We start from the raw sequence: 27,273 nt of genomic DNA, 5'->3' as shown, positions 1-27,273 counted from the left end.
TCCTACCTTCACCTCTACCACACTGGGAGGGAAAGGAAGGAAGGAAGGAAGGAAGGAAGAACAAAGGAAAGAAAAGGGAGTGAAAAGGAAAGAAGAATGGAAAACTGAAAGAAATCACACGCCTTGCTGCTAGGTTGGATGTGTGGCATAGGGAATGGGACTCGGGGAAAGGAACTGAAGAAATCAAAGCTGAGTCCGAAATTTTATTTTGATAATATAAAGTGGGGGATGGGAGAAAGCCCATGAAGGCTGTGAGGAGCTGGGAAGAGCTCATTTTAGACACCCGGTTTGAGTGCTTGTTCTTTTATGAACTTAGAGTCTCTGATCTGTCGGGCAAATGCTAAAATAGAGCGAAAACGAAATTGTTAAAATAAATACAAAACGCCACAGGAGACTCATATTTGCTAATTTGGGTTTTGTGAGTCAGAGTCTCACCTTGCAGCCTTTGTAGCCAGCCTGGACTTGAACTTGCAGTGATCCTTCTGCCTCTGCCTCCTCCCAGGTATTGGGAATACAGGTGTGCCAGAGAGTTTAAATATAGTGACTTGCTGCCCTAATATGGTGTCTTTTGCTGTAATGAAATGCTCCAACCAGAGCAATCCTAAGAGAGAAAGGGTTTGATTGGGTTTGCAATTCTAGCTTCCCATCTGTCCCCGTGGGAAGTCAGGGCAGACAGCTGACAGCGTTGCTTTGTCCCAGGACCTGGAGAACTACATCCTGGAGCTGATCCCGACGCTGCCACAGCTGGATGGGCTGGAGAAGTCCTTCTACTCCTTCTATGTCTGCACTGCAGTCAGGAAGTTCTTCTTCTTCTTGGACCCTCTAAGAACAGGTAAAAGCATTGTCTAATTTAAAAACTAGGATATTATTTGTTGATAGTGTCTTAGTACTAGACAAATTTGGACAATTTCTCTTTGTTTTTAAAGTTAGTGGCATAATCTGGCACATCTTGGAGAGTGGGCAAGTGTACAAGATCACACACTTCCCTTTATATGGAGAGCTTCCAGAATATTCTTGCAGTGACTGTAAGCAGCTGTGCAGTGCTGGGATGTCACCTATGTCTCAGTGTTGTAAAGAGACACCAGGACCACAGCAACTCTTATAAAGGAAACATTTAAGTGGGGCTGGCCTACAGGTTCAGAGGTTTATTTAGTGCATTATCATGGTGGGAAGCATGCAGGCAGACATGGTGCTGGAGAGGTAGCTGAGAGTTGAAATCTGGATCCACAGGCAGCAGGAAGAGGGAGAGCCTGAGCTTGGCCTTAGTACTGTCCCTATGTGAAAAGTATGACATAACCTTTTGTAGATTTGAGTAACATAATTTTAGTAGGAATTTACTGCTTAGCTTCTTGCAGTTGGAGGCATTCAAGTAGATATGTAGTTTTATAGGTTGTTGGGATTTGTTTTGTCTTATTATAATTTGGAGTGTTTTTGTATTACTTGGCTTTTGTGTGTGTGTTTGTGTTTTCTCTCTTTTTTTTTTCCAAAAGATTTATTTTTTATTTATATGAGTACACTGGCTGTCTTCAGACACACCGGAAGAGGGTGTCGTATTTTATTACAGATGGTTGGGAACCACCATGTGGTTGCTGGGAATTGAACTCAGGACCTCTGGAAGAGCACTCAGTGCTCTTTACCACTGAGCCATCTCTCCAGTTCTTGTTTTTTTTTTTTTGTTGTTGTTGTTTTTTGTTTTTTGTTTTTTTTTGTTTTTTTCCAATGGTTCAGTTTTGTAACAAAATTTAAGGATCCTAAGAGCTAGTCTAGCTGTTTATCGTATCAATTATAGGCTTGCCTTTGTAAAATAACATCTTAAATAAAAAAGTCGTTCTCAAAATGAAATTGCTTTTCTTTTATTTTTTTTCCCCAAGGGAAGATCAAAATTCAAGATATTTTAGCATGCAGTTTTCTAGATGATTTACTGGAGGTAAATATTTTTTGAACTCAATTTTGTCACATGATAATTGCTATTATTTTCTAATTTTCTAATTATGCTTTTATGTTTCTTTAGCTAAGAGATGAGGAATTGTCCAAAGAAAGTCAAGAAACAAATTGGTTTTCTGCTCCTTCTGCCCTGAGGGTCTATGGTAGGCTCTGCTTTCTAAAATCCCACTGTTGATTTCCCCGGGGGATGGGTGTCTGGTGGACCATTGTGTACATAGGCTGTCTGCCTTACACCAGGGTGTTCCCACTCAAGGATCAGTACTGCAGGCTACTAAGGTTACTTCTTACTTCACTAATGTTTGAATGTTTGGAACTCTTCCATGGTTCCTATGCTTTGTTTTCAGTAGAACAATGTAATCTGACCCCTTTTCATTAGCTGGGAACAACAGCTCTTGTCTTATTTTGTGATCACTTGTGGTGGCAGGGTTCACACAGCGGGGATTCACAGGGAGTGATTTGGTTTTACTGAATCTCATTAGTCTTCTTTCAATATCATTTTGTGTTTCTATTCTCTTTTTTGCAAGGTCAGTATTTGAATCTTGATAAAGATCATAATGGCATGCTAAGTAAAGAGGAGCTCTCCCGTTACGGAACAGCAACCATGACCAGTGTCTTCTTAGACCGAGTTTTCCAGGAGTGTCTCACTTACGATGGAGAAATGGTAGTTATTGAAGTCTGCTGAGTTTACACTTTTAGGCTCCTACAGCTTCCATAAGCTATTTTCTTGATATAAATCAACAGTTTTTGTTTGTCTGTCTTAAAGACGGGGTCTCGGGTCGACCATGCTGGCACTGAACGAGATTTGTAGCCAAGAATGATCTTGAGCTCTTCCCGTCGTGCCACCCCAAGTGCCAGGACTCAGGAGTGAGCCAGCATGTCTTGCTTCCTTGAGCATTGTTAATGTCAGTGTGTAACAGGATCTTAGACTATTAAGTCAAAGGAATTACTTGACATTCTGAGTCTAGTCTTAAGGAAATTCAGCTAAAAATACTTACCGCCTGCTGGGCAGTGGTGGCACACACATTTAATCCCAGTACTCCAGGGGCAGAGGATTTCTGTGAGTTTAAGGGCAGCCTGGTCTACAAAGGGAGTTCCAGGACAGCCAGGGCTACAAAGAGAAACTCTGTCTCAAAAACAAATAACAGACAAACAAAAGCAAAAAACCTCCCTCTAGGCTTAAAACACATTCATAATGAAGTATCTTTTTATTCATTGACATAGGTATAGGAGCATCAATTGGTAAAAAGAAAACAGTCAGTAAATCCTGTAAGCCATTTCTGTGTAAATAGGGCAATCATTGAATTACCGGGTCCGACACAGACCACATATGCTGTGATTTAAATCAGGCCCATTGCCTTAATTAGTTGAAACAGAGGCTACCTCTGCACGGCCTGGCTAGAACTTACTGTGTCTGCACTCCTACTGAGTGCTGGGGTTCCAGGTGTGAAGCTACCACAGCCAGCCACAGTCATATTGAATTACTGTGTATGCATTAATAGCTGAAGATAACTATCAGGTAGTTGTCCTTTTCCCTCTCAAAATACATGGACATCTAGTTACACTTAGTTTTAGAACTTACATCTTAGATTATACAGATGTTATAAAGAAGTAGAGATTTTGATAAATATTCCCTTTAATGTTTTCAAAACACTTGAAGAAAATTATTTTTCTGAGGAGGGGAGAGTCTCACTGTGTAGGTCTGGCTGGCCTTTACTTACTCTGTCAGCCTAGCCTCAAACTTGGCTTTGCCTCCCTGGTGCTGGGGATTAAAGATATATACCACCATGCCTAGCAAGATAGCTTTTTAAAATTAATAAGTAGAGGCTGGAGAAATGTCTCAGTGGTTAAGAGCACTGACTGCTCGGCCAGAGGTCCTGAGTTCAATTCCCAGTAACCACACGGTGGCTCACAACCATCTGTAATGGGATCTGATGCCCTCTTTTGGTGTGTCTGAAGAGAGTGACAGTGTACTCACATACAGAAGTGAAAAAAATCTTTAACAATCAATCAATCAATCAATCAAAAATAAGAAAGATCTCACTCTATAGCCTTCACTGTCCTGGAACTCAGAAATCCACTTCTGAGTGCTTAAAGATGCCCCACACCCAGCTTTGAGAAGAAAATTTGTAAATAGCATTTTGAAAATCAGTGTTCTCTCTATCAAAAACAGGTGGAAGTAAGCTTATAGTTCTAACACCTGGTGGATGGAGGCAGGGGGATTGTGAGCTTAAGGTCAGGCTGGGCTGTATGATACCCTGTTTTAAACAACAACATCCAAAGGCCAGGGAATCAAATCTTAGAGGGGCTGGGAAAGGTGATGCACACCTATAATCCCAGGACAGACAAATGGGGCAGGAGAAGTTTAAGTTTGAATTCAGGTGGACTACCGACTATAGAGCAGCAGTTTGAGGACTATCCCCTGTCCCCACCCCCAAAGACAGATATTTGCAGTATGGTTCATAACAACAGCAAAATCACAGTTACCCAGTTGTCATGAAAATAATGTTATGGTTGGTTGTCGCCATAACATGAGGAACTGCATTAATGGCTGGAGGTAGGTTGAGCACTAGTATAGAGCATCTCAAAACAGCTAGAGAAATGTAGGAGATACATCATTTCCCCAGGCAAGTCTGCTTAAGAAGTAATCATCCAGGTAAGAGTGAGCTCTACACTGTACTATGCCACTCATGCAAGCAGGTCAGGCACCAAAGGGAAAGTGGCCAGGGCTCCCGCCATGGACTGCTGGAGGCTTATGGTAATAGCAGAGATGAGGGCAGTACATGGGTGGGACTGAGCCTTGATGAAGCTCATCTCCTTAACTCTGGTTTGGTCTTGCTTTGTTAAGGCAGGGTGTCATGTCATTGAAGCTGGCCTCGGTGCTAGGATTACAGGCATGCTCTGCCACCTGATCCTTGGCTGAGGATTTACTCAGGGCTTCTTTGTGAGTGCAGGCAAGCACTGTAACAACTGAACAAAATCCTCATGCCACTTCCTTACCTTCTTACACTACAATTGTATGTGAAACCATTCCTTATCATAGCCTACAAAATCTCTTTCAAGAATGTGAATTTCTTTTCCTATCCTCTTTATATATAAGACGAGTACTCTGCCAGGTATGGTGGCTCAGGTCAGTAAACACAGCACTCAGGAGGCTAAGACATACGCTCCTTGAGTTTGAAGCCAGCCCGAGCCATGCAGTGAGTTCCAGGACTGCCTGGAGTGAGTGGGACTCTGTTTCAAGAAGCGAAATTAATAAAAACATGTATATGAACACATAACCTACAAGTGTCCCCTTTGCAAGGGGTAAAGAGTCTGTTCTTTTCATGTTTCTAGCTGGCATTCATAGTTTTAAACTTTTCTGTCTGTGTGTGCAAGTTTACATTCCTGTGTGACTACAACTTGAGGTGTTATCCCCAGAAAGGCTGTCTGTCTTGGGACAGGATCTCTTGTTGGCTGGAAGGCACTAATAAGGTAGACTGGCTGACCACCAACCCCTTAGAAGCCTCATCTCCATCTCAGCAGGTCAAGGGCACGCCACCATCATGGACACTTTCACATGGGACTGGATTTGAACTCAGGTCCTCGTGCTTGTGAGAGCAAGCACTTTACCAGCTAAACCACCTCCTCATTCTATTGAAAGTCTCTTGATTTCTTTTTTTCTTTTATTTTGGAGAAATAATCTTGCAGGCCCATGCTGGTTTCAACTCAGATTGTATTGCTCGGCTTCCCAGTTGCTGGGTTACAGGCATGTGCCACCAAGCTCAGACCTGATTCTGTAGACTGGTTCCAGAATCCATTTCGGGATCAGGATCCGTATATTGGCTCCAGTGTACCTACATCCTTAGGCTACGTGTCATCTCTAATACAGTATAAATGCTGTGTAATCCTACTGTGGTGTTTAAGTACTGACAGGAAAGAAAAGTCTATGATGGGTGAAAATTAACATTTTTTTCCCAAATATTTTCAGCTCACAGTTGATGTGATGCACAGAAATGGAACCACAGACATGGATGAGTGGGTTCTGAATAGCAATTTAAATAGACTGCTGTTCATTCTAAAGAAAAGAGATTCTTCAAAGAAACGACACTGAAATGAAGACATAAATTTAATGGCGGCATAAAATAGCTTAATCGCTGTCTTGACAGTTTTTTAGTATAATGGAAGAAAATGATAGTTTAAGCAAATCTCTCAAAGAAAATGAGTTGGATCTCTCAAAACTGTCCTACAGAATAGTGCCTACTTAGAATTCCTAGACACCAACACTAAATGCATAAATGGATTCATTTCATAGTTTTAAAAATAGTTTAACTTGCTATCTGTGATTACAAAATAACTTCATCTCAGCAAATACTCATTTAATTTCACTCAAGACTATGGATGCTCTCTCTCTGTAGGACTATAAGACCTACCTGGACTTTGTTCTTGCCTTAGAAAACAGAAAGGAGCCTGCAGCTCTGCAGTACATTTTCAAACTGCTGGACATTGAGAACAAGGGATACCTGAATGTCTTTTCCCTTAATTATTTCTTTAGGGTAAGTATGGTTTGGGTAAAGGAGCATTGTTGACCCTAAGATATCTTAAACTATTCAGTTTTTAATTAATGTACTGACAGTTTACCTAGCTTGTTTTTAAATGTAAAAGAATGTTTTAAAATGTAAATCAAGTCTATTTTTTTCCTTCTATTTTTAGGGAATATATAATGATAAAGTAAAAGCTGATGCTGTTGAGTTTTTCAGTGTTTTCTTATGGGATGTGAATGGCTTGGCTAGCCTTTGGAGATGAGAGACTCTGTGCTTTTGGTCATCAGTAACAAATGTAAATGCCTAGTTCCTTTTCAGGAAAATTTCAGACATTAGACAGTTTATTTGCTCTAAGAAAATATTTTCAGGCTGGGGAGATGGCTCAGAAGTTAAGAGAACTGACTGCTCTCCCAGAGGCCCTGAGTTCAATTCCTAGGAACCACATGGTGGCTCACAAACATCTGTAACAGGGACCCAGTATCCTATTCTGGTATGTCTGAAGACAGCTATAGTGTACTGATATAAATAAATAAATCTTAAAATACTATTTTTCCATTTCTTTTAGATTTATGTATATGAGAGTTTTCCTGCTTTTTTGTCTGGGCATCATGTTATGTACCTGGTATCCTAGGAGGGCCAAAGAGGGTATTGGATCCCCTAAAACTGGAGTTATAGATGGTAGTAGTATGCCACTGTATTGGTAATGGGAATCAAATCTAGGTCCTCTCCAAGAGCAACAAGTGCTCTTAACCACTGAGCCATCTCTCCAGCCCCAGAATTGTGTGCTACACTTCAGGGTACAACAGATTTGAAGTACTTACCTTGGACCTTACTGGATCTCAGAATATTGGTCTCTAAAGGGCAGTTGATTGTATATGATAGGCATTCAGCACCAGCAAATGTAAAAATGAAGTCTGCCTTGGTCATGAAATTCCTGAGTTTGAATGAGAACACCTTTTACTGTATGGGATAGTTTTGTAGTGCTTACCACATTTTCATAGCTAGTTTTCCCCCATAATACTTAACAAAATGTAGTATGTATAACACCATCACAGTGATTAGGCTAAGCCTGGATGTTGAAGTCTACTATCTAACTGAATGTGTACCTAATTCTGGATCCTTCTGCCTCTTATGTGCTAGAATTACAGGCCTGTGTTACTATGCTGCTCTTTGATTTTAAAGGGAGAAGCCTAGGTAGTCTAGCTCTGTTTTTTCCTAAGTAGAGATAGTGGAGAGATGGGCCTTTTAAAATGGTGAAGTGGGGCTGGAGAGATGGCTCCCTGGTTAGGAGCACTTGGCTGTTCTTGCAGAGGACCTCAGTTCCCAGCACCCACATGGTGGCTTACAACCACTGAAGCTCCAGGTCCAGGATATCTGATACTTTCTAACCTGCTTTGTTACCAGACGCACATGTAGTACACATACATATATGCAGCTAAACACTTGTATACATTTAAATTTAAAAGTTTAAAAAACCCAAACGTGAAAGTATAAGCATTTGTGAAAACCAGGAGAAGGCAGTTATAACAGTAGTGGCTCAGGTCATGTTGGGGTCCACATTCCTGTGCAGTACCAGCAGTCTGCAGTCTTAATCCTCCGTCCTCACCCAAGTTCTCAGTTGCTAAAGTGGAAGCATAGAGAAGGCCATGGTTTTGCTCATCCAGCTGTGGGCATAGGAAGACTGAAGCAGAGCAGTACAGTGGGGCTAACTGACTTACACAGCGTGGAACTGGACAGGAACTGGGGTGAGAAGGGTATTTGTGGTTTATGAATTAATTTTTTATTTACAGATTTATTTCCATTAAATACAGGCCATACAAGAACTAATGAAAATCCATGGACAGGATCCTGTGTCGTTTCAAGATGTCAAGGTTATTATATTTTTATTTACCTATGTCATATTGTCAGATAATATAGCCACAGTAATGCTAAGGAATGCTGTATCCAATTTTGTATGAAAGTGATTTATGAAGTATGAAACACCATTCTAAATCAGGTTTTTGCTGTTACTTGTTCTGAACTGAAACTTAAATCATCAGAAATGGAGACAAATTTGGACTTCTGATTGATGAATTTGATAATTTCATTATTAGTCTTGGGTTCTCATGAAAACATTCATTTTATTTATCAGTTAGCTTGTATCCTTTAGCAGTCCTTTTTACTGTAAATGCAACATTCAACTGGAAGACTACATAGATTCAAGTAACTCTAAATTTTTTAAAAACGGAATTGCAAGCCCAGCGTGGTGGCGCATGCCTTTGATCCCAGCACTCGGGAGGCAGAGGCAGGCGGATTTCTGAGTTCGAGGCCAGCCTGGTCTACAGAGGTTAATGCTTTGCAAATATTTATATTGTATACTTGATAACCTAGAAGAGGGTCTTTCCGGAATTCTAGTCTAGGAACAGTTTCATTATTATGGATGACTAGTTCTTTAACATGGAGTTCCATTCTCCCCATACTGTGAAGAGAGTGTGAAAGGCACGATTACTGTCACTATCTCTGAGCCACCTGAGGTTTTACTCCTTAGCTGAGCTCTTAAGAGGCATCATGGCAGAGCTCAGTGTCAGAGCTTGCCTGGCATGAGATGGATGTCTTGGGTTTGACTCCCAGCAGTGGGGGAAAAAAGAAAATTGTGTCGAGACTTTGCTTCACCATTAGGAGGCAATAAAAACCGTAACTAGTTCATTGCATTCAGAGAATGCTGTATTGGATAGCTCTGTCCTTTATTAGCTATGAGCTTAGATTAAACTGAGCCTGTTTTCTTCATCTATAAAATAAGAGATAGTTATTCAGCTAAAGAATTACCCAACAAATTCTGTGGTTAGAGATACCTATCAGGTGGGGAAGAAGAAACTGCAATAAAAACTTGTACAATAGTTCAAATGTCCACCCTGAGTTTAATAGCACTGTGTGACACAAGCTACTTCAATCAGCTTTCATAATCTTTTCTTCTCTTATAGGATGAAATCTTTGACATGGTCAAACCAAAGGATCCTTTGAAAATCTCACTTCAGGATTTAATCAACAGTAATCAAGGAGACACAGTCACTACCATTCTAATTGATCTCAATGGCTTCTGGACCTACGAGAACAGAGAAGCCCTTGTTGCAAATGACAACGAGAACTCTGCAGATCTTTTTTTTTTTTTTTTTTTTTTTTTTTTATAGATTTATTTATTTATTATATGTAAGAACACTGTAGCTGTCTTCAGACACCAGAAGAGGGCATCAGATCTCATTACGGGTGGTTGTGAGCCACCATGTGGTTGCTGGGATTTGAACTTTGGTCCTTCGGAAGAGCAGTTGGGTGCTCTTATCCACTGAGCCATCTCACCAGCCCTCTGCAGATCTTGATGACACATGATCTCTGCAAAATAGACTTCTTCATAAAGATGCTTGAATGCTGCATGCAACACTGTTGAAGCAGAATCCTTAGAAACGTTCTAAATAAAACTCATCACATGCCTGTACAACACAGCAAATATCTTGCTTACTAGAGTGTTGGTTGCAGTCAGAACAATTTGAAAGTAATAGGACCAACTATTGGTTTTTTATGAAGTGGTAAAGTAAGTCCTAGTTCTGTCTAACTCAGAAATGGAAAGTAAGATTTGCTGTAGTTAGCCATGGAGTTTATTCATGTGGAATTACAATATTTGGTCTTCAAGAAGATTGGGGACAGGAGACTTCCTATCAGAGTAGCACCATTGCATTTCTGATTCAAAGCTTTAGATGTGGCTTTGGTTGTTTTGAGACATGGTCTCACTATGTAGCCCTGACTGGCCTGGAACTTGCTATGTGGACCAAGTTGGCCTTTAACCTTGAACTCTTAAGAGAGACACCTGCCTCTGCCTCCCAGGTGCTGAGGTTAAAGGTGAGTGCCTCTGTGCCTATTGTTTTTGGGGTTTTTGTTGTTGTTTTTGTATTTCTTGTGTGTGCACACCAGAGCACACATGGAGGTCAGTAGACATTGTTGTGATTCTTGCCTTTCCCCACGTGGGTTCTGGAGATCAGATTCAGGTTCTCGGCTTCCCAGCAAGCGCTTGTACCCAGCATCCTCTTGCCTTCCCAAGATTTTTTTGTTTTGTTTTTTTGTTTTTTTTTAAATATAGTGTTTTCAAAATAAGTATTCAAACAAACTATTTTGTTTTATTAAACTCATCAGATTGAATGAGATTTTGTCTAGGTCTATTAAGCATTTACAAAACTAACTTCTGTTAAAGGTTTTGCTAGAGAATTTACTAATTCAGTATACTTATGTGTTTATGGTTTTTGGTGTTATTTGTTTGTTTGTTGTTAAGGGTCTTGCTATGTGGTCTAGGCCAGCCTCCAGCTCATGTTCCTCCCACCTCAGCCTCCCTAGTGCTGTGAACACAGATGTGCACTGCCATACGTGGCTGTGGTCAGTATTTATAAAAAGAGAGATCAGAAGAAAGTAGAATATCATGAACTGTGATCCAGAGGGAAAAATAATTCTTCTAAGAATTAGAAAATAGGAAGAGGTGAAGGAGGCTTAAAATAAAACCATTTAACCCACTTACGATAAATTTTATAGCTCATATAAACCAAAGTGTAAAAATGTAAGGCACAGTGAATAACTGTAAACAGTACCCATCAGCCAGTGCCAAACAAGCAGCAAAAAGGTCAGCACAGGAAGCTCAGGCCTGCATGGTGCCACCCTCCTGCTGTGATCACAGGTCTGAGCATACACTCTGAGACAGAAGCTAGTCACCTGTGGACCACTCACCTTCACCTCATAACCGATTGTCTGTGGTAGCACTGACTCAAAGTTAAAAACAAATCAAGAGCAAGAGGTCAGGTCAGCATGTTTTAGCAACTACCAACTGAGACAGAGTTTTAGTAAACGGTAACTGATAGTGACATCGATGGAAAGATAAATCCCTAAGGGCTAAGTCACATGTCTACACCCATGAAGGTGCTGTCCGCTCCTAACCCGGGATGACTGATGTCAGTCCAACTGAAACTTTTATTCAGTTAAAAGTTCACCTTTGAGTTGAAGTCCACTGGCAGGTCTCTACAATGTTCACCCACCCATGTTTTCATTGTATACACATTTAAGGTGGAAAGGTAATGGTACTTAGAAGGCTGGTTTATAACCATTTGTTTCTAACCCTTTTAGAGCTATGAGAAGGCTTTTAAATGATGAGGACTTCTAAACACTGCCCACATTTTTCTTTATCTACATTTGGGTATAAATCAAAGTTCTACAGATGTGAGGTTCTGAACACATATTCAGGATATTTCTTACAAGTAGCTCCATATTCTATACCTTTGTAAAGGAGGAGCCTAGTAAGCGGAGAGATGGCCAAACCTGGTTCGCATCAGCGTCCCACTTACTACTGCTACTTCAAAATGGTGACCAAAGTAAACTGTTCAAAACTCATCATCCCGTTAGTTCCTCTGCCTGTGTTACATAAAAGGCCGAATAACTGTGACATGACCAAGATGCCACGTGGGTAATCCCTAGGTAGCAACACGTGACTTCAACTACAGAGCCATTCAGTGACTAGTGTCAGTTTGTGATCAGAGCAAGTCAGTTCAGTAACTACTGAAAAAAAAGGATGGCTTACAGTGAAAATGAAAACCTAATCTTTCCCATATGATATTCTCAACAAAAGGAAATCCACAGTGCTTCCATCTTGCTCCTTTTATTATACATTCTGAACCCTCCTTGTGTAAACTCTAGGGGTACTTTATACCGAGGCTGTAGGATTATTAGTGATTAGTCAATACTTTCAAAAACAACTCCAAATGCCCCCAAACCAAAAATCTTAATGAATTATTTCACGCTCTTAATGTAGAATGCCTTCAGTTTCTGTTGTTGTTTTAAGGCCAGGTGTCACCATGTGCTAGGCTGGAGCTCACTGTGTTGACCAGGGCGGCCGTAAACTCACCTGGTGCAAAGGTTAAAGGCATGTAGTACCATGCTTGGCTAAATGTCCTTTGTGTTTTATAAAAGTTCGTCTTAAAATCACAGCCCTGGGCTTAGGATCGAGTGCTTGGCTGGTGAGTGTATGTGAAAGGAGCCCTGGGTTTGCTCCTTGGCATTGGGGGTGGGAAATGGGGGTCACTAACTCAAAAGCACCCCAAATTCAGACCTCACTGTAATAGATACAGCATAAGAATGAAGGAAGGTTTTCCCGTAATAATTTAAAATATAAATAGTTGTTTTAAGTCCCACTAAAACATAAAAAGCTCCTGATTGGAGAAGTTTGGGGTGTAACACTTTATAGACAGTCATCTCATTCTATGGTGGGACAGAGACTGGACGCTGTTTGTTTTCCTTAATTGCTTCACAGTCTTCCTCCATTTCAAAATTAATATTTACAAAGCTGGACGACACTGTTTCTGGTTGGTCTGTCTGTACAATGGAATCGGCCTGCAGCTTGTTTTGTTGGTATTGTCTTTCTGCTTCTTCTGACATCCTATTTTCTTCTTCCTCCTCCTCCTCCTAAAAATGGGAAATACAGTAGTTAAAATAGTATATCCAAAAGGGACAAATATTCCTTTTCTCAATAGCATCTTTTTTTTTACCCAAAACTATAGTGACATGTCTAATCCAGACATACTTCTGGGTAGGGATGTAGCTCAGTGGTAAATTACAGGTCTAAAATACATGTAAGAATCCAGGTTTGATCCCCAGCATCACACGCTCTCACACACACACACACACACACACACACACACACACACACACACGCACGCACGCACACAGGGCAAGGAAGAGAACTGTTACCACCAAACCAAACCTACCCCTTCCTCCTGTTCTCAAAGTAAAATAGTTGTTTTAAAAGGTAGATGGCTCAGCACTGCTTAGCTTAGCTGAGACCTAAATTGAGTTAGCCTAGTAAAGTATCAAAATATACACTGTACTACTTTAATTACAAGGTGTCGTCCTAGTGAGTTACCGTTGGTTCATTCATTAAATGGTATTGCTTGGCGTTTTCCCCTTAGCACTGACCAGTGTATAGATAATCCCTGTCCTTCCTGCAAGAACTTTGCAGTCTAGTAGGGAAGTTAAGACACATAAAGAGCGGTGATACGGAGAGAAGCACAGCAGCCACTACAGGGTAATCGCTAGTTCACAGCTGGGTGGCATCTGTATGTTGACCCTGAGATACACGCAGTCAACACAGAATGAGCTTCCTCTCTGGACTCACCCTGAGATCAGGCAGGAGACTTAAGAAGCTATTGAAGTGGTTTCAATGAGACCAGGAGGCTCTATGATTAGGCCTATCTCTAGGTACAGCCCTCCAAGGACGAAGTTTCTTGCCCTTTACCTAACACACACCCTATGTTCATGCCTCTCTTCAGCTTTACCTGAGCTGTTACTCTTGGTTTTTCGAGACAGGGTTTCTCTGTATAGCCCTGGGGTTGTCCTGGAACTCACTCTGTAGACCAGGCTGGCCTCGAACTCAGAAATCCACCTGCCTCTGCCTCCTGAGTGCTGGGATTAAAGGCATGCACCACCACGCCCGGCTCTGAGCTGTTACTCTTGATTCACTTAAGGAGAGGAGCAAACTCTAGCTTACTGTGTGCTTGTCCGTTCACACCAGGTACTGTTGTAAGCATTTTACACACGAATCCAAGTGGAGATGGACTTCTCATGACAGGATGCTGAGGCTTGTGGAAGTTAGTCACTACCTCCCTACTTATACAGGCTGGGAGTTGTTTCTTCATTTTTAAAGTTACAGTACCAAAAGACCAAAAGATGCATAAAGATCAAATACACATGAGGCGCTTCACTTGTTAGCACTGGCAGACCACCTAAGCTAGGTTTTACACATCTACCTTAGGAAACCTGAATTGTGAAGGATCACAAAGCATGTTAATTTGATAAACTCAATAAGCTGTCTTCGGTGGTGGAGCCTTTGTGGCATGTAAGGTCCTGTGTTTGATGTCTAGTACTGCAACAAGTGAAGGAGCCAGCTTAAGGGCCACTGGACAGCCACATGGCCACAAAGCTCAGCCAGTTTCCAAACCGTAAGTACAATGAAAAGAGGAGACACACCTCCTTCTTCATCCGGTAATACTCATCAATGGCGTACTGGTATTTTGGGGTGCTGATGCCCAAAACTGACGCAATCTTCTCTCCAAGAAAGTCACACACTAGAGATACAAAAGTTGAAAGATGTACAACACCATAAACATTTCTTGAGCATTTTATGTAATACTAAGAATACAAGACTTACTGCTTTATCCTCCAACCCAGTATCACCCTATCTTCTCACTTCTGTCCTGAACACTCGGTTTGTTCACCTCTCTGTGTGTTTTGAGAACAGTGTCTCACTCTGTAGCAGGGAGCTCAGACTATTTCGTCAGTGATCATCCACCAGCCTCAACAGTGCTGGGATTCCATGTGTGCCGCCATGGCCGTCACAGAGCACTTCTCATTAGTTACTGCGTTATCAGCTTCAGGTCTAGTCCTGAGGACAACACACTGTATTTGAGTTTCACTTGCCCCATGACTTCTTCACCAGAATTGACTGTGCCCTATGTTCTGCACCAGAACAACCCTTACGTTCTTTTGTCATGTTATCTGTCTCATCAAGATGAAGGCTCTGGCAGGCAATGAGAGGCCAGGCTCAGTGACACAATGTTGCCAAAGTTGTGAAAAAAAAGCTAACATTCCAGTACAGATCTGTGTAAAGCTTGTGCTCTTCCATCACACTAAACTGTACAGGCTGAAGAGATGTTGACTCAAACACTAGCCATGATTTGCTCTAATTAAAAAAAAAGGTGGCAGAGTCATCAACTAGTTCATTGGAAGCGATAAATTTGTTAACCTAAGTACATAAATTTAATTGATAATTCATGTCCTTCAAATATCAGTTCCACTTGTATTTAAGAAGTGGAACATTGCTGGGACATAGCAGTGGGAGAGTTTGCCTGGGGTGTACAGGACCGGTTCAGTCCTCAGCATCATGAAGAAAGTTACATGGATAAAAGCATGCTTCTCTATGACTGCATCACAGAATAGAATAGTAAGATGCTGGTATGCAAGGAAGAAACAGTAATACAAAGAAAAATATGAATGGTTTCTAATAAGGCATTAGAATAGGCAGTGAGCCATAATGAGATTTCAGCCATAGGAAACCAAATGTCACAGAAGGGGTGATGACAGCTTTAAAACATGACAATCCTGTCTGCATTAAGGGTGCCATTTTCCAGGGACTGTTTATTATTACATAACTGTGTTCTGTGGCGGTCAGAGGACAACTTGTGAGGAGTAAGTTCTTCCCTGAGGGATTCCAGGAATCAAATCTGGTTGTCAGTTTGATGGCGAGCACCTTTACGTGCTTGAGCAAACTCACTGGCCCAACTTTGTTTCCTTCTAACACAACTGTAAACTGAAGACCGTTTGTACACGCTTTCCAATTTGTAAGAGCTTTCCAATGCTAGCTGTTTCAGTGGGAACATGTCATTTGATAAAGCTCCTGTGTGCAGAACATATTAGAGCAGTCATATGACATTCAGTTCAAAGGGCAGTACCTGAGAGGGTTGATGTGGCGGCCCGCAGCATGTAAAACCATAGGTAGGGGCCCCAGGTAAGTTTTGTCTGCAACAAGAAGTCAGATTAGCAACATTCATCTGATAGTATGTTTAAAGCAGAGTGAACTAGCTAAATAATTAGTAGGCACACAAAGCATCCATAGGTAGCGCTATATCCAAATTCCACAGAGATACTTCACAGTTTCCATATGATCACCACCTCCTTTGCCATGGAAGGACTAAAGTCACTTAGCTCTGGAATGGCACTCTAGCTCAGGCTGGATGCCTACAGCCTTTCTCCTCTCTGCTTTTTGTCTTCATTCTTTATAAGAACATCCAGGAGAGTGCACAAAGAAAGGACCTTTGTTAGACAGAGACAGCTAACAAATGTCACAGCAGGAAATTCTGGTACAGAAGTGAAGGTAAAGCTGGGGACAGCAAGTCAGCGCTCAGTGGTAAAAGGAAGCAACACTGGAGGGATGAGCTGTCCGTCATGTTGTTTGTTTGTTTGTTTGTTTGTTTGTTTAAGACAGGGTCTCACTCTGAAGTTTTGGCTGTCCTGGAACTCACTGCCTTAAAACTCAGAGAGATCCACCTGCCTTTGCCTCCTGAGTGCTAGGATTAGAGGCATGCAACAACACACTCAAAAGATATAGTCACTAAAGACCCCAGTCTTTTTTTCCTGGTTGTCGTTGTTGTTTGGTTGGTTTTTGAAATAGAGTCTCTGTATGAGGTCCTGGATATTCTGGAACTTACTATGTAGACCAGGTTGGCCTTGAACTTACAGAGATCCCCCTACCTCTGTGTCCTGAATGTTGGGATTAAAGACACATAGCACCATGCTAGACACAATTTCTGTAACATAATGTGAAATTGCTATAAGATGTTTTGAGTAAGGAATTACTTAGAAAAAAAAAAAAAAAACAGGCATAAAACCCCAGGTGTGAGCCGGGCGTGGTGGCGCATGCCTTTAATCCCAGCACTCGGGAGGCGGAGGCAGGTGGATTTCTGAGTTCGAGGCCAGCCAGCCTGGTCTACAGAGTGAGTTCCAGGACAGCCAGGGCTATACAGAGAAACCCTGTCTCAAAAAACAAAAACAAACAAACAAACAAACAAACAAAAAAAAAACCCAGGTGTGTAGTGTGAGCCTGTAATTCCAGCTCAGGGGAGCAGAGACAGGCACCTCTCTGGGGCTTGCTGGCCAGGCAGCCTACCTACATGGCAAGCTCTAGATTCCAGTGAAAAATCCTGTCAAAATTCCTTGTCAAACAAGGCAGACAGCTCTGGAAAGCAACACCTGAGCTTTTGCCTCCACATGTGCACCAGCATACATGTGAGCATGCACACACACCTACACAGACAAAGGAAAACACAGATGTGAGCGTGCACACACACCTACACAGACAAAGGAAAACACAGATATTGTCAGTGGACAGTCTGAAGTTGTTTCTAGAGATGGTAACAGCTGACACTGAAGCAAGGGCTACCAAGCCTGACCCGGCTGAGGGGATAGACAGCACCTGTCATCACCACACACTGCACAGGAGGACCTTAGCCAGCCTGTTACTTGATCACAGATGTTGCTAAGCCAAAATCACAGGTGGCTCAAGTCTCCCCAGAGCCATGTTGCCATCTCAGAAACACATCTGGGTTTACCCTGTGGCTCTTCGAGGCTTTGCCTTTATAGGTAAAACCACACATTTTTCTGTTCCTTCAAAAATGTATCTCTGTCTCATGGCCGTACTCCCTAAACCAGTGGCTCTTCCTAATGTTGCAACCCTTTAATACAGTTCCTCATGTCGTGGTGACCCTCAACCATAAAATTATTTTATTGCTACCTCATAACTCTAATTTTGCTAATGTTATTGTAAGGTAAATATCTGATATGCAGGATGTCTGCTGTGTGATCCCTTGGGACTTGCAACCCCCAGCTTGAGAACCTCTGCCCTAAACAGACCTATAATTCAGTAAGATCCTCTCTGCCTTCTCTGTAGAAGTTGGCAGACTAATTCTAAAATTTACAAAGTACTTTAAGGGACCTAGAACAGCCAATCTTGAAGAGAGAGAGAGAGAGAAAAAAAGAACAAGCCCAGTCCTCACAGATTTCAGCATCAAAATCTTTACCAAACACAGGACTGCGCCTGCGCCTGTGCCTGCGCCTGCGCTCCAGAAGACAGGAGGCTGAGAGGGCGCTGGCACCAGAACAGATTCATGGAGCTAATGGAGGCCTTAGGCCCAGAATGAAACCATACTCAATAGTCAGTGGGTTGAACAAGGGCACCAAGGCCACTTACGGTAGTCTGAATAAGGATGGCCCCCATAGACTCGTGTCCCCATCCTCCCCTCTTCCTGCCATCAGATAAGGATGTGCCCAACTCTCAGCATCATGTCTGCCTCTGTGCCACCATGCTTCCCACCGTGATGACAGTGGACTAAACCTCTGAAACTATAAGCAAGCCCTCAAATGTTATCCTTTATGAGAGTTGCCTTGGTCCTGGGCTCTCTCCACAGCAACAGAGCAGGAACTAAGACACTACTCAAAGAAAGAGATTTTTCAAATTACACTGTGAAGTCTGGAAAATCACATGGCAAAGTATGACAACTGACTCTTACCCATATCATATACAAAACTAACTCAAAACAGATGTGGCTACTGTTGTCTATGAGCACATCTGTAATCTCAGCATTCAAGAGGCTAAAGCAGGAGGATCACCTTGAATTCTGAACAAGCCTTGGCTACAGGTGTGTCTCAAAACAAAACAAGTACCAAAGACCTTAATGTATAAACTATACTCATAAGGCCTCATTATGTAGTTAGCCTGGCCTGAAACTCACTATGGTTCCTAGGCTAGTCTTGAACTTGGTACCTTCCACGCCCAGGCTGATACTATAAAACTTTAAAAAAATAAAACAAACCTAAGAATTAACTCTAGCTGGGTGTGGTGGCACATACCTCAAATCCTAGCACTCAGGAGACATAGGCACTGCACATACATGGTACACAGACATACAGGCAGGCAGAACACCCACACACATGAAAAGAAAAGTTGGAAAGATGAAAAAGAACAAAAAATGGTGTAACCACAATGGAAAGTGATCAGGCAAAGTTTCTCAAATATTTAAACAGCAAATGACCCAGCCACTCCACCCGTAGCTACATGTCCAAGACAAAAACCATTCAGTGACACAAAAGCCTGTATTCACAGCGCAATATTCATATGACTCAATAGTATAAACAACAGCGTTCCCACTAACTGATGAAGGAATGAATGAAATGTGGTATCGTCACACAATGAAGTATTCTCTGGGCATTCTGTAATATAATAATAAAGGAACAAAGCATCTAACACATGCTACACACGAATGAACCTTGGAAACATCAAATGAAAGAAGACAGTCAAAAAGCACACAGGCTGTGCATACCAGGGAGATCTGTGTATGCACACACACACACACACACACACACACACACACACACACACACACACACACGGTGGGACAGGAATGAGGTAGGGCATGGAGGGTAGAAAGGAAGCTACCTCTTTTCAAGACTTAGCATAAATGTGCTAGCCCTGACTGTGTCCGTGGCAGTGCCGTGCTGACTACTACTAAACTATCTGTAAACAGGTGAATTTGTACAGCATGGAAGCTGGAGTTCAAGCAAACTGTTTAAAGAAACTGAACCCATGAGTGGTAAGGATTCAGGCTTTCTCTGACGATGTGCCACCCTTGTTTCTATGGAGACTCGGAATAACTTTTGAGACAACTGGGGTTTTGAGGGGTGATGGGATTTCCTTGTTTTCCCTTTGAGACAGAGTCTCATATAGTTCAGACCGCTTCAAACTTGCTATATAGCCGAGGCTGGCCTTGAACTCCTGATCCTCCTGCCTCCACCTCTTGTCACATCAGCTGAAGATGATTTAAAAACATGGAGACATCTTTTAAGTGATTTATTTAACTTTACTTTATGGGCATTGGTATAAAGGTGTCAGATCCCTTGGAGCTGGAGTTACAGGCAGTTGTGAGCTGCCATGTGAGTGCTGGGAATGGAGCCCAGGATCTTCGGAAGAGCAGACAGTGCTCTTAACTGCTGAGCCATCTCTCTAGCCCTGTATACAAACATTTTTAAGACAGCTCTAACTAATCCCATCAAAGTGCTTTAAAAGAAACACATTGATCCAAACAATCCTACTTATGGATTACATCTAATAGTCAACATGTCTGGCTACTCTGAATATTTTCTGTACTATAGAATGTGGAATTTTTTGTTATTTGTTTGTTTTTTTAGGGGCTGAAGCAGGTCTGACTTGGTTTCTCTGTGTAACACACAGTTTGTAGAACAAACTGTCCTCACACTCATGGAGAGTCACCTCTTTCTGCCTCTTGAGTGTCACTAAGCCCAGCATGGAATTTCTTTTCTTAAAAGTTAAAAATTTACTCAGCCAAACCTTATAGAAATTAATGTTTTAAATATAATTTTTAAATTCTCTAATCTGTTTCTAGGTTTTATTTATAGCCTTATGAGAGCCTTCTTAATTATGGATACTTATTTGTTCATTGACTGTACCCCCATATAGTTTATACAAGCCATTGCCCCATGACCAGCATCTAAACCAGAACCTCTCAGATGCCCACTGTAAACGTGGGATCAGTGAACTGTGTTACCTCTAAGAACACTCACTCTGTGAACTGAAAGGGACTCAGATTCAAAAACTGGACTTACTAGAGCCTCACATAAATTCACACCGATAACGAGCTCGGCTACAAAGATGCAGAACTGGTTCAGGTCACTGAAACGTTGGAAAGATGTCCATCCATACTGTGTAAAAATAATGTTTTCTACCAGATCATAATGGATGGTAGTTGGTTTAAACTTCCAACAGTCCCTTCCATTCAGTGTTCAAGGACAAACCCAAGCAGGCCAAGTCACGAGCGCCAAGCATACCGGGTCGACAGTGGGCAGCACGTCCTTCTTGTCCAGGCCGTCCACCTCGTCCTCGTCGGTGCTGTACTCCTCCATTGTCTCTCCACTGACAAAGTGGATGACCCTCCTCGGGACTTTCTTCTTCTTCCCCATGACGCCCAGTTCTACATTCTCAAATCCTCTTTCATTACTTATCTATAGCAATGAAAAATTAAGAAAATGAGTTTTGAGTCTGTCTTTCATGGTATATCTAACAGATGTTTGATTGCTTTATTTTAAAGAGCAAGAGAAAACCCTTAGGCAATTTTACAAAATTATACACACCTCAGGAATCCTAAATCCAACTCCTTTTAGGGCCAAGAAGGTGCCCCAAACTGATAAATCTCTACAGGGATGAAGGGCTCCTGTGAAGATGCGTGGCCCAACTAAAGGCATTTAAAGTGAGAGAGACCTATTTTTTAGATTTATTTTAATGTGCATGAGTGTTTTACCAGAATAATATTGTATGTGCACCCCGAGTGTGCCTGGGCCCACACTGGATCCCCATGACTGGGAGTTACAGACGGTTGTGAGCCACCATATGGGTGTGAGGAACCAAATCCAGGTCCTCTCTGAAAGTAGCAAGGGTCCTTAACTGCTGAGCCATCTCTCAAGCCCGGGGCATAGCGGAGGCTTTAAAACACTGTGCCGAATAAAATCTAAAAAGCCATCAGTGTTCTATACTTGAATTTTCAGATAACTTGGTCATTAGTATGTATGTGGCAACAGACTGTTTGTTGTGGTTTTGTTTGTTTGTTTGTTTGTTTGTATGTTTTTTAACAAAGAGATGTATGTTAGGGGGTGGGAGGGATATATGTATGCACCCATCGTGTGACAGTCTGAGGACAATCAAAGTGTTATCCATCATTGTTTCTTAAGACACACTCTCTCCTTGGCCCTGAACTCTCCAAGTAGGGCAGACTGGCTTGCTAGCAAGCCTGGGACCCACCTGTCTCTGCCTCCAGTGCTGGGATTACAAGCTTTAAAAAAACAAAACAAAACAAAAACAAAAACCAAACATGTCCCAGGGATGGAATTTGTTGTCATCTTGTCCTAAGTCATAAAGACTAGCATAAAATTCCTGTTAATCTTGACTTTTGCCAGTTTTTAAATTTTAAAAAACAGAAGGCCTAAAACATGATTCACAGGTTTTTTTTTTTTTTTGTAGTACCAAAAGTACATAAGTATAAAACCAAATTTTGACTAGCACTTGGTATGTAATAATTTTAGTGGCATTTATTCTAAATATCACATTTCATAAAAAAGATTTATGACAGCTCTGGTAGTACAAGCCTATAATCTCAGCATTTAGGGAGAGCCAGGAGGATCAGTGGTTCAAGGCCAGCCTCCACCACACAGTAAATCTGAGGCAAGCCTGAGCTATAAAAATCAAACATCAGCTATTGGATGGGTCACACGGCCCCCAATGGAGGAGCTAGAGAAATTACCCAAGGAGCTAAAGGGAACTGCAACCCTATATGTGGAACAACAATATGAACTAACCAGTAGCCCAGAGCTCTTGTCTCTAGCTGCATATGTATCAAAAGATGGCCTAGTCGGCCATCACTGGAAAGAGAGGCCCATTGGTCATGCAAACTTTATATGCCCCAGTACAGGGGAACGCCAGGGCCAAAAAGGGGGAGTGGGTGGGTAGGGGGTTGGGGGGTGGGTATGGGGGACTTTTGGGATAGCATTGGAAATGTAAACGAGGAAAATACCTAATTAAAAAAATTTTTTAAAAAATCAAACAAAAGAAGGTGGGGCACAGAAATGGCTCAACACTTGCTGCTCTTAAGAGGATCTAGGCTTGGTTCCAGTACACACAAGGAGAACTCACAACCATCTTAACTCCAGAGCCAGAGAACCTGATACCCTCATCTGGCCACTGCGGGCAGCAAGCATATATAGTACACAGACATACATGCAGGCAACACACTCATACACATCCTAACAAAAATTAACCACTGTTTTTGACATGGTAAATGTCAAATTGTAGGCCTATCATTTTAAGCAAACCTTATGTAAAAGCCAAGTAGTAATTAATATCTTAGGTTTTACACACCAGCTAACAGCAGTTCTCAGCCTATGGATTGTGACCCCTTTGAAGGGTTATATATCAGATATCCTGCATATCAGATATTTACATTATGATCATAACAGTAGAAAAATTACAGTTATAAAACAGCAACAAAATAATTTTATGGTCGCATCATTAGGAAGGGTAAGAACCACTGAGCTAGTGTTTCATAAATGAACTCTACAAGACAGGCGAGGGTGAAGGACCACTTATATGGACATCATATAATGGGCGTGGATGGATTCTAATAAAACGCAGCATGGTGTGGATGAGGACCTGGATCTGGCTCCTGGCCTATGGCTTGTGAATCAGACTGGAAAGCAACAGGCCTGTGAGAGACACACAGTTCATGACATGAGAGTGCTTACAACCTGAACCTTGGGGAAGGGGGGCGGGGAAGGGGGCGGGGAAGGGAGGTATCACCAGCCAAAACCAACCAAAAAATTAGCCTGGCACAAAATTTTCAACATTTATAAATAAAGTCTATTTTCTGAATATTCCAGACATTTCATCTTCATAGACAGTAAACCTGGAGAATATTTTGCTGGGGATTGGGAGGAGGGAGGAACAATGGCTCAGTGGGTAAGAGAATGAGTTGTTCTTATGCAAGACCCCACATCATGGCTGACAACTACTATAACTACTTTCGGGGATCCAACACTAGGTTACCAAGCACACTCATGGTAGCCCATACATACAAAAAGACAAAATATTCACACACATAAAATGTCCTTTAAAAAGTATTTTACTGTCAGTTATATAAATTTCATTTTCAAAATATCCAAATCTCTGAAAACATAATTTTCTAACAGTAGTAAAGTGAGAAATGTAACATCCATTAACATTGAATTATAATTTACGGTTAACTAGAATGTAAGCTTGAGTCTCAGGAGCTGTGGGGTTTTGTTGTTATTTTGTTTTTGAGACAGGATCTCCTCGTCTTTCCTGTCCCTGTCCTCTGTCTTTAATAGGTACTGTCTTTCTTGTAGATGCCCACAGTGCTCAGGTCTTCTTTCAAAATAAACTCAACACCTGGGATTATCCTGTGATCTCCCTCAACCTGGATTTTAGGGCGTGGGGTAGGCACTACCACACCCACTCTGCCTAGAAACAGAGGTGCTAAGTAAATGAACAGAGCTGAAACCTGAACTCTTCTGCGGGACTGAGACTGAGACTCTGTTAAAGTCCATTCAGAAAAGAGTCTGGATACAGTGTCGCATCAGATCCTAGGTGGCCTGGTAAGGCCTAGTTAACAACATGGTGGACTCTTCTGTTTCTCCTCCCTGCCTGCATTGTGCTTCAGGTAGGCTCTCTCTCTCTCTCTCCCTCCCTCTCTCTCCCTCTCCCTCCCTCTCTCTCTCTCTCTCTCTCTCTCCTCCACCCACCTCCCATTTTTCTTTTTTCTTTCTGAGGCAGGGTTTCATTGTATAACCAAAGCTAGTCTGCAATTCAAAATGTAGCCTGAGCTGGCCTTAAACTCACAGCAACCCTCCTGCCTCAGATTCCCAATGCTAGGATTACAGATATACACCCAGATGGAGTTTCTCTGTTTGTTTAGCAGTGCGAGGAGGAATATAAATTGTCAGTAGTTTCTTCCTCCTTCCAGAGCTCCACAGACCTCTTCCTCAAACCGGGCAAACCCCTTCAGTTCTCGGAGGTGTTTTGGTTCAGGAATGTGAGTAAGATAAAACTGGTAAATTCCAAGAGTCTCTCTATGATGTGACTTTGTATTAACAAGGACGCAGTGTGTACACAGAAATCCTTTGTCATCTGTGTAATGGGAACTCAGGAGAAAAGAAAATACCATGGGTATTCCTGGGAGGTTTGCCCTTTTCTCTACTGCCTTCAATGTTGAAATATTTATTTTTAATCAAGACTATGAAAACTGGGGCTGGAGGGATGACTCAGAAATTAAGAGCACTCCTTCTTCAAAGGACCCGAGTTCAGTTCCCATCACCCATGTCACATGGCTCACCACTGGTGAAACTGCAGCACCAAGCATTCACCTCTTCCTGCCTGAGGGACCCAAACATACATGGACACACACACATTAGTAAGACAGTTTTTTGAAAGATTATGAAAACCCTGTGGTCTAGCACATTCTTTATCCTCTTATGGTAACAAGATGCCATCTTGGGATGAGCCTTAGCCCTGGAAGCTAGAGCTTAATCCATGGGTGGCCAGGTCTGTGGTGACTGGGACGGACCTGTTAGCACTCCTGAAGGGAGCGCTGGGAGACCCTTATCCGGAATGGCAGCCATTATTCCTTTCCCCTAACTGCAAAGGATCTTGGGAGATTCAAGACTACATATAGAAGTAAAAGGCTGATTAAATGAGAGGCTCCATGAGCTGAGCACCCATGACGGGATGGGACAAGACAGTGGCACAATGTTCGAGTCACCTACGCTCCTGTGAGGAACTCATCCATATTGTATAAGAAGGCCCCTAAAAGCCTCACCAGGATGGACATGGTAAACTTGCATCCTGGTGTGTCCGTGGCACCCATCTGGGGTAGTTGGAGGTTTGCTTGTGCCTCCCCATGAAAAGTTTAACATAACAACTAAATAGTAAACCAAAGCAAGGAGCCACTCTTGAAATAAGAGGCAACTGGTCTGAGTGCTGATTGGGCTTCCTCTGCAAGCAGTTCAAGCTGAAGCAGTTGTGAGCACAGCAGCAAATCAGGAGGGAAATGAAGCGCATCACGGACTGCGCTCCTGAAGGGGCAGGGCAAGCCAGCTTGGCAGCATGCAGAGCCTCCCCTCCACCACCTCATTTTCAACACTGTAACCCACCCAGGTGGGCCTCACACTGCTGGCAAGCCTCCTCAAGCCTCCTAAGTGCCTGACCTCTTGCCACCGCCTTACTCCTTCTACCCAGATAGAAAGGGTAGGGATAAGAGTCCACAGAGACTCACGTAGAGCAGATTTTATACTCACAGTCAGTTCATAATTCAGGAACCTGTAGTTTTGGAGAACCATCTGACTAACACTCAACTATTTATTTTAAAATATGAAGTTACTGAGAAAGCACCTTTCTTATGAGAGGTAGAACTCAGAGGTTTTAATAGCCAAAGTTATATGTACTCCTGAAGTAAGTTTTAAAGCGATTTTTTTTCTAACCTAGTGATGACTGAGACAACCCCCAGCAGTCACTAGTGGCTAATTTGGATTTACAATGTGGCCAGCCACAACTGTATTCTGGATTTGGGACCGTATGAAGGATATAGATGGCTCAATGTGCAGAAGGCCCTTTCCTTCTCTCTCTTTCTCCCCGCCCCTTTCTCTAACACATCACACACCCAATTATAAATTAAAAAGAATGTAAAACACTTCACTAGTAATTTTTATTACTTATATGTTGAACTGGGTTTTTTTTAATAAAGTATTAAATATATTAAAGTTAGTATCACAGAATTATTTTACTAAGGTATCGTCCTTTCCTTGTGATTCACATTTGCCGTTAGCACATGTCTGTGCTGGGCTGTGCAGGTCAACTCATCCATGAACTCATCTCCAGACGTTAATATAGAAGGATTAGATGAACTGAAGACTAAAAGTCTCAGCGAAGGGTTGTCCAGATCAGACTACCTTAACTGATGTTTGGGGACTTAGCCTGAGAGTGGGGAGCCTGCAGAGTTCCCTGAGTCTGGGCCTTGGGCTGAGTAGTAGTAGACAGAGCTAGCTTATAGTGCATAATCTATTCACTAATCCCTGGTTCCTCGCCACCGCAAGGCGAACCCCAACCTAAGAGACAGGGTTGTCTCCCCTGGCTTTCCGCTACTTTAAGGACTGACTGCCTTTCCGGGACACGCCTGTTTTCTCTCTGGCAACCGGTGGCTGGAGTGTCACCCCGGAAAGCCCGGGCAGGGAGGCCGCGGCGCCTTGCCTCGGCAGCCACTCCTTGCCCGAGCAAAATGAGGACACCGAAAGTAACCTCGAAATATCCAGCGGCTGCCCCTCTTCGCCAACCTACCTGCCGTGTCGCGTCTCGGAACGCCGTGGCGGCCGCTGCCTCGGTCTCTCCCGCCGCCGCGCATCCCGACTCACGCTCCATCGTCAGCGCCGGGCCGGGCAGCGACGACACGGAGGTTAGTCCGAGGGACGCTCCCCACCGCCCGCAGGAAGGATCCTACCGGGTCGCCCAGGCCGCCCGGGCTGCAGCAGCCAGTCCACCCTCCCGGCAAAGGCGCGCCTGGATCGCGGGCGCTGGGCAGGGCAGGGCGGGGCGGGGAGGGGCGGGGCCTTCGTCGCTTCCGCGGGC

The 27,273-nt window shown here is 42.6% G+C and overlaps 2 protein-coding genes across 3 annotated transcripts in view; one reads left to right on the top strand and one right to left on the bottom strand.

The window, feature by feature from the left end:
* The window catches only part of Gm2436 (predicted gene 2436), a 13,847-nt gene extending 3,211 nt beyond the window's left edge, over nucleotides 1-10,636 (top strand). Inside the window, exons 3-10 of the mRNA XM_030247032.1 lie at nucleotides 700-832; nucleotides 1,872-1,927; nucleotides 2,012-2,087; nucleotides 2,469-2,605; nucleotides 6,339-6,476; nucleotides 8,276-8,335; nucleotides 9,425-9,596; nucleotides 9,811-10,636. Coding sequence (XP_030102892.1) covers nucleotides 700-832; nucleotides 1,872-1,927; nucleotides 2,012-2,087; nucleotides 2,469-2,605; nucleotides 6,339-6,476; nucleotides 8,276-8,335; nucleotides 9,425-9,596; nucleotides 9,811-9,827 — 789 coding nt within the window. The 3' untranslated portion in view covers nucleotides 9,828-10,636. The remainder of the gene's footprint in view (nucleotides 1-699; nucleotides 833-1,871; nucleotides 1,928-2,011; nucleotides 2,088-2,468; nucleotides 2,606-6,338; nucleotides 6,477-8,275; nucleotides 8,336-9,424; nucleotides 9,597-9,810) is intronic.
* Nucleotides 9,604-27,273, bottom strand: Fam177a (family with sequence similarity 177, member A). Of its 2 annotated transcripts, NM_028527.2 has the most exons (5): nucleotides 26,986-27,180; nucleotides 20,919-21,092; nucleotides 15,974-16,040; nucleotides 14,493-14,590; nucleotides 9,604-12,932 (listed from the first exon to the last, which is right to left on the bottom strand). In NM_028527.2, the coding sequence occupies exons 1-5, from the start codon at nucleotides 27,064-27,066 to the stop codon at nucleotides 12,729-12,731; spliced, it is 624 nt and encodes a 207-aa protein (NP_082803.1). In that variant the 5' UTR covers nucleotides 27,067-27,180; the 3' UTR covers nucleotides 9,604-12,728. The 2 variants fall into 2 exon arrangements, with proteins under 2 accessions (NP_082803.1, XP_006516340.1); XM_006516277.4 differs by lacking the exons at nucleotides 14,493-14,590; nucleotides 15,974-16,040 and having other exon boundaries at nucleotides 10,673-12,932; nucleotides 26,986-27,273.

The sequence above is a fragment of the Mus musculus genome, chromosome 12 (genome assembly GCF_000001635.26).
Source record: "Mus musculus strain C57BL/6J chromosome 12, GRCm38.p6 C57BL/6J".
Taxonomy (NCBI): Eukaryota; Metazoa; Chordata; class Mammalia; order Rodentia; family Muridae; genus Mus; species Mus musculus.
The sequence above is the reverse complement of the archived record's forward strand: the minus strand, read 5'-3'. Positions and strand labels throughout refer to the sequence as shown.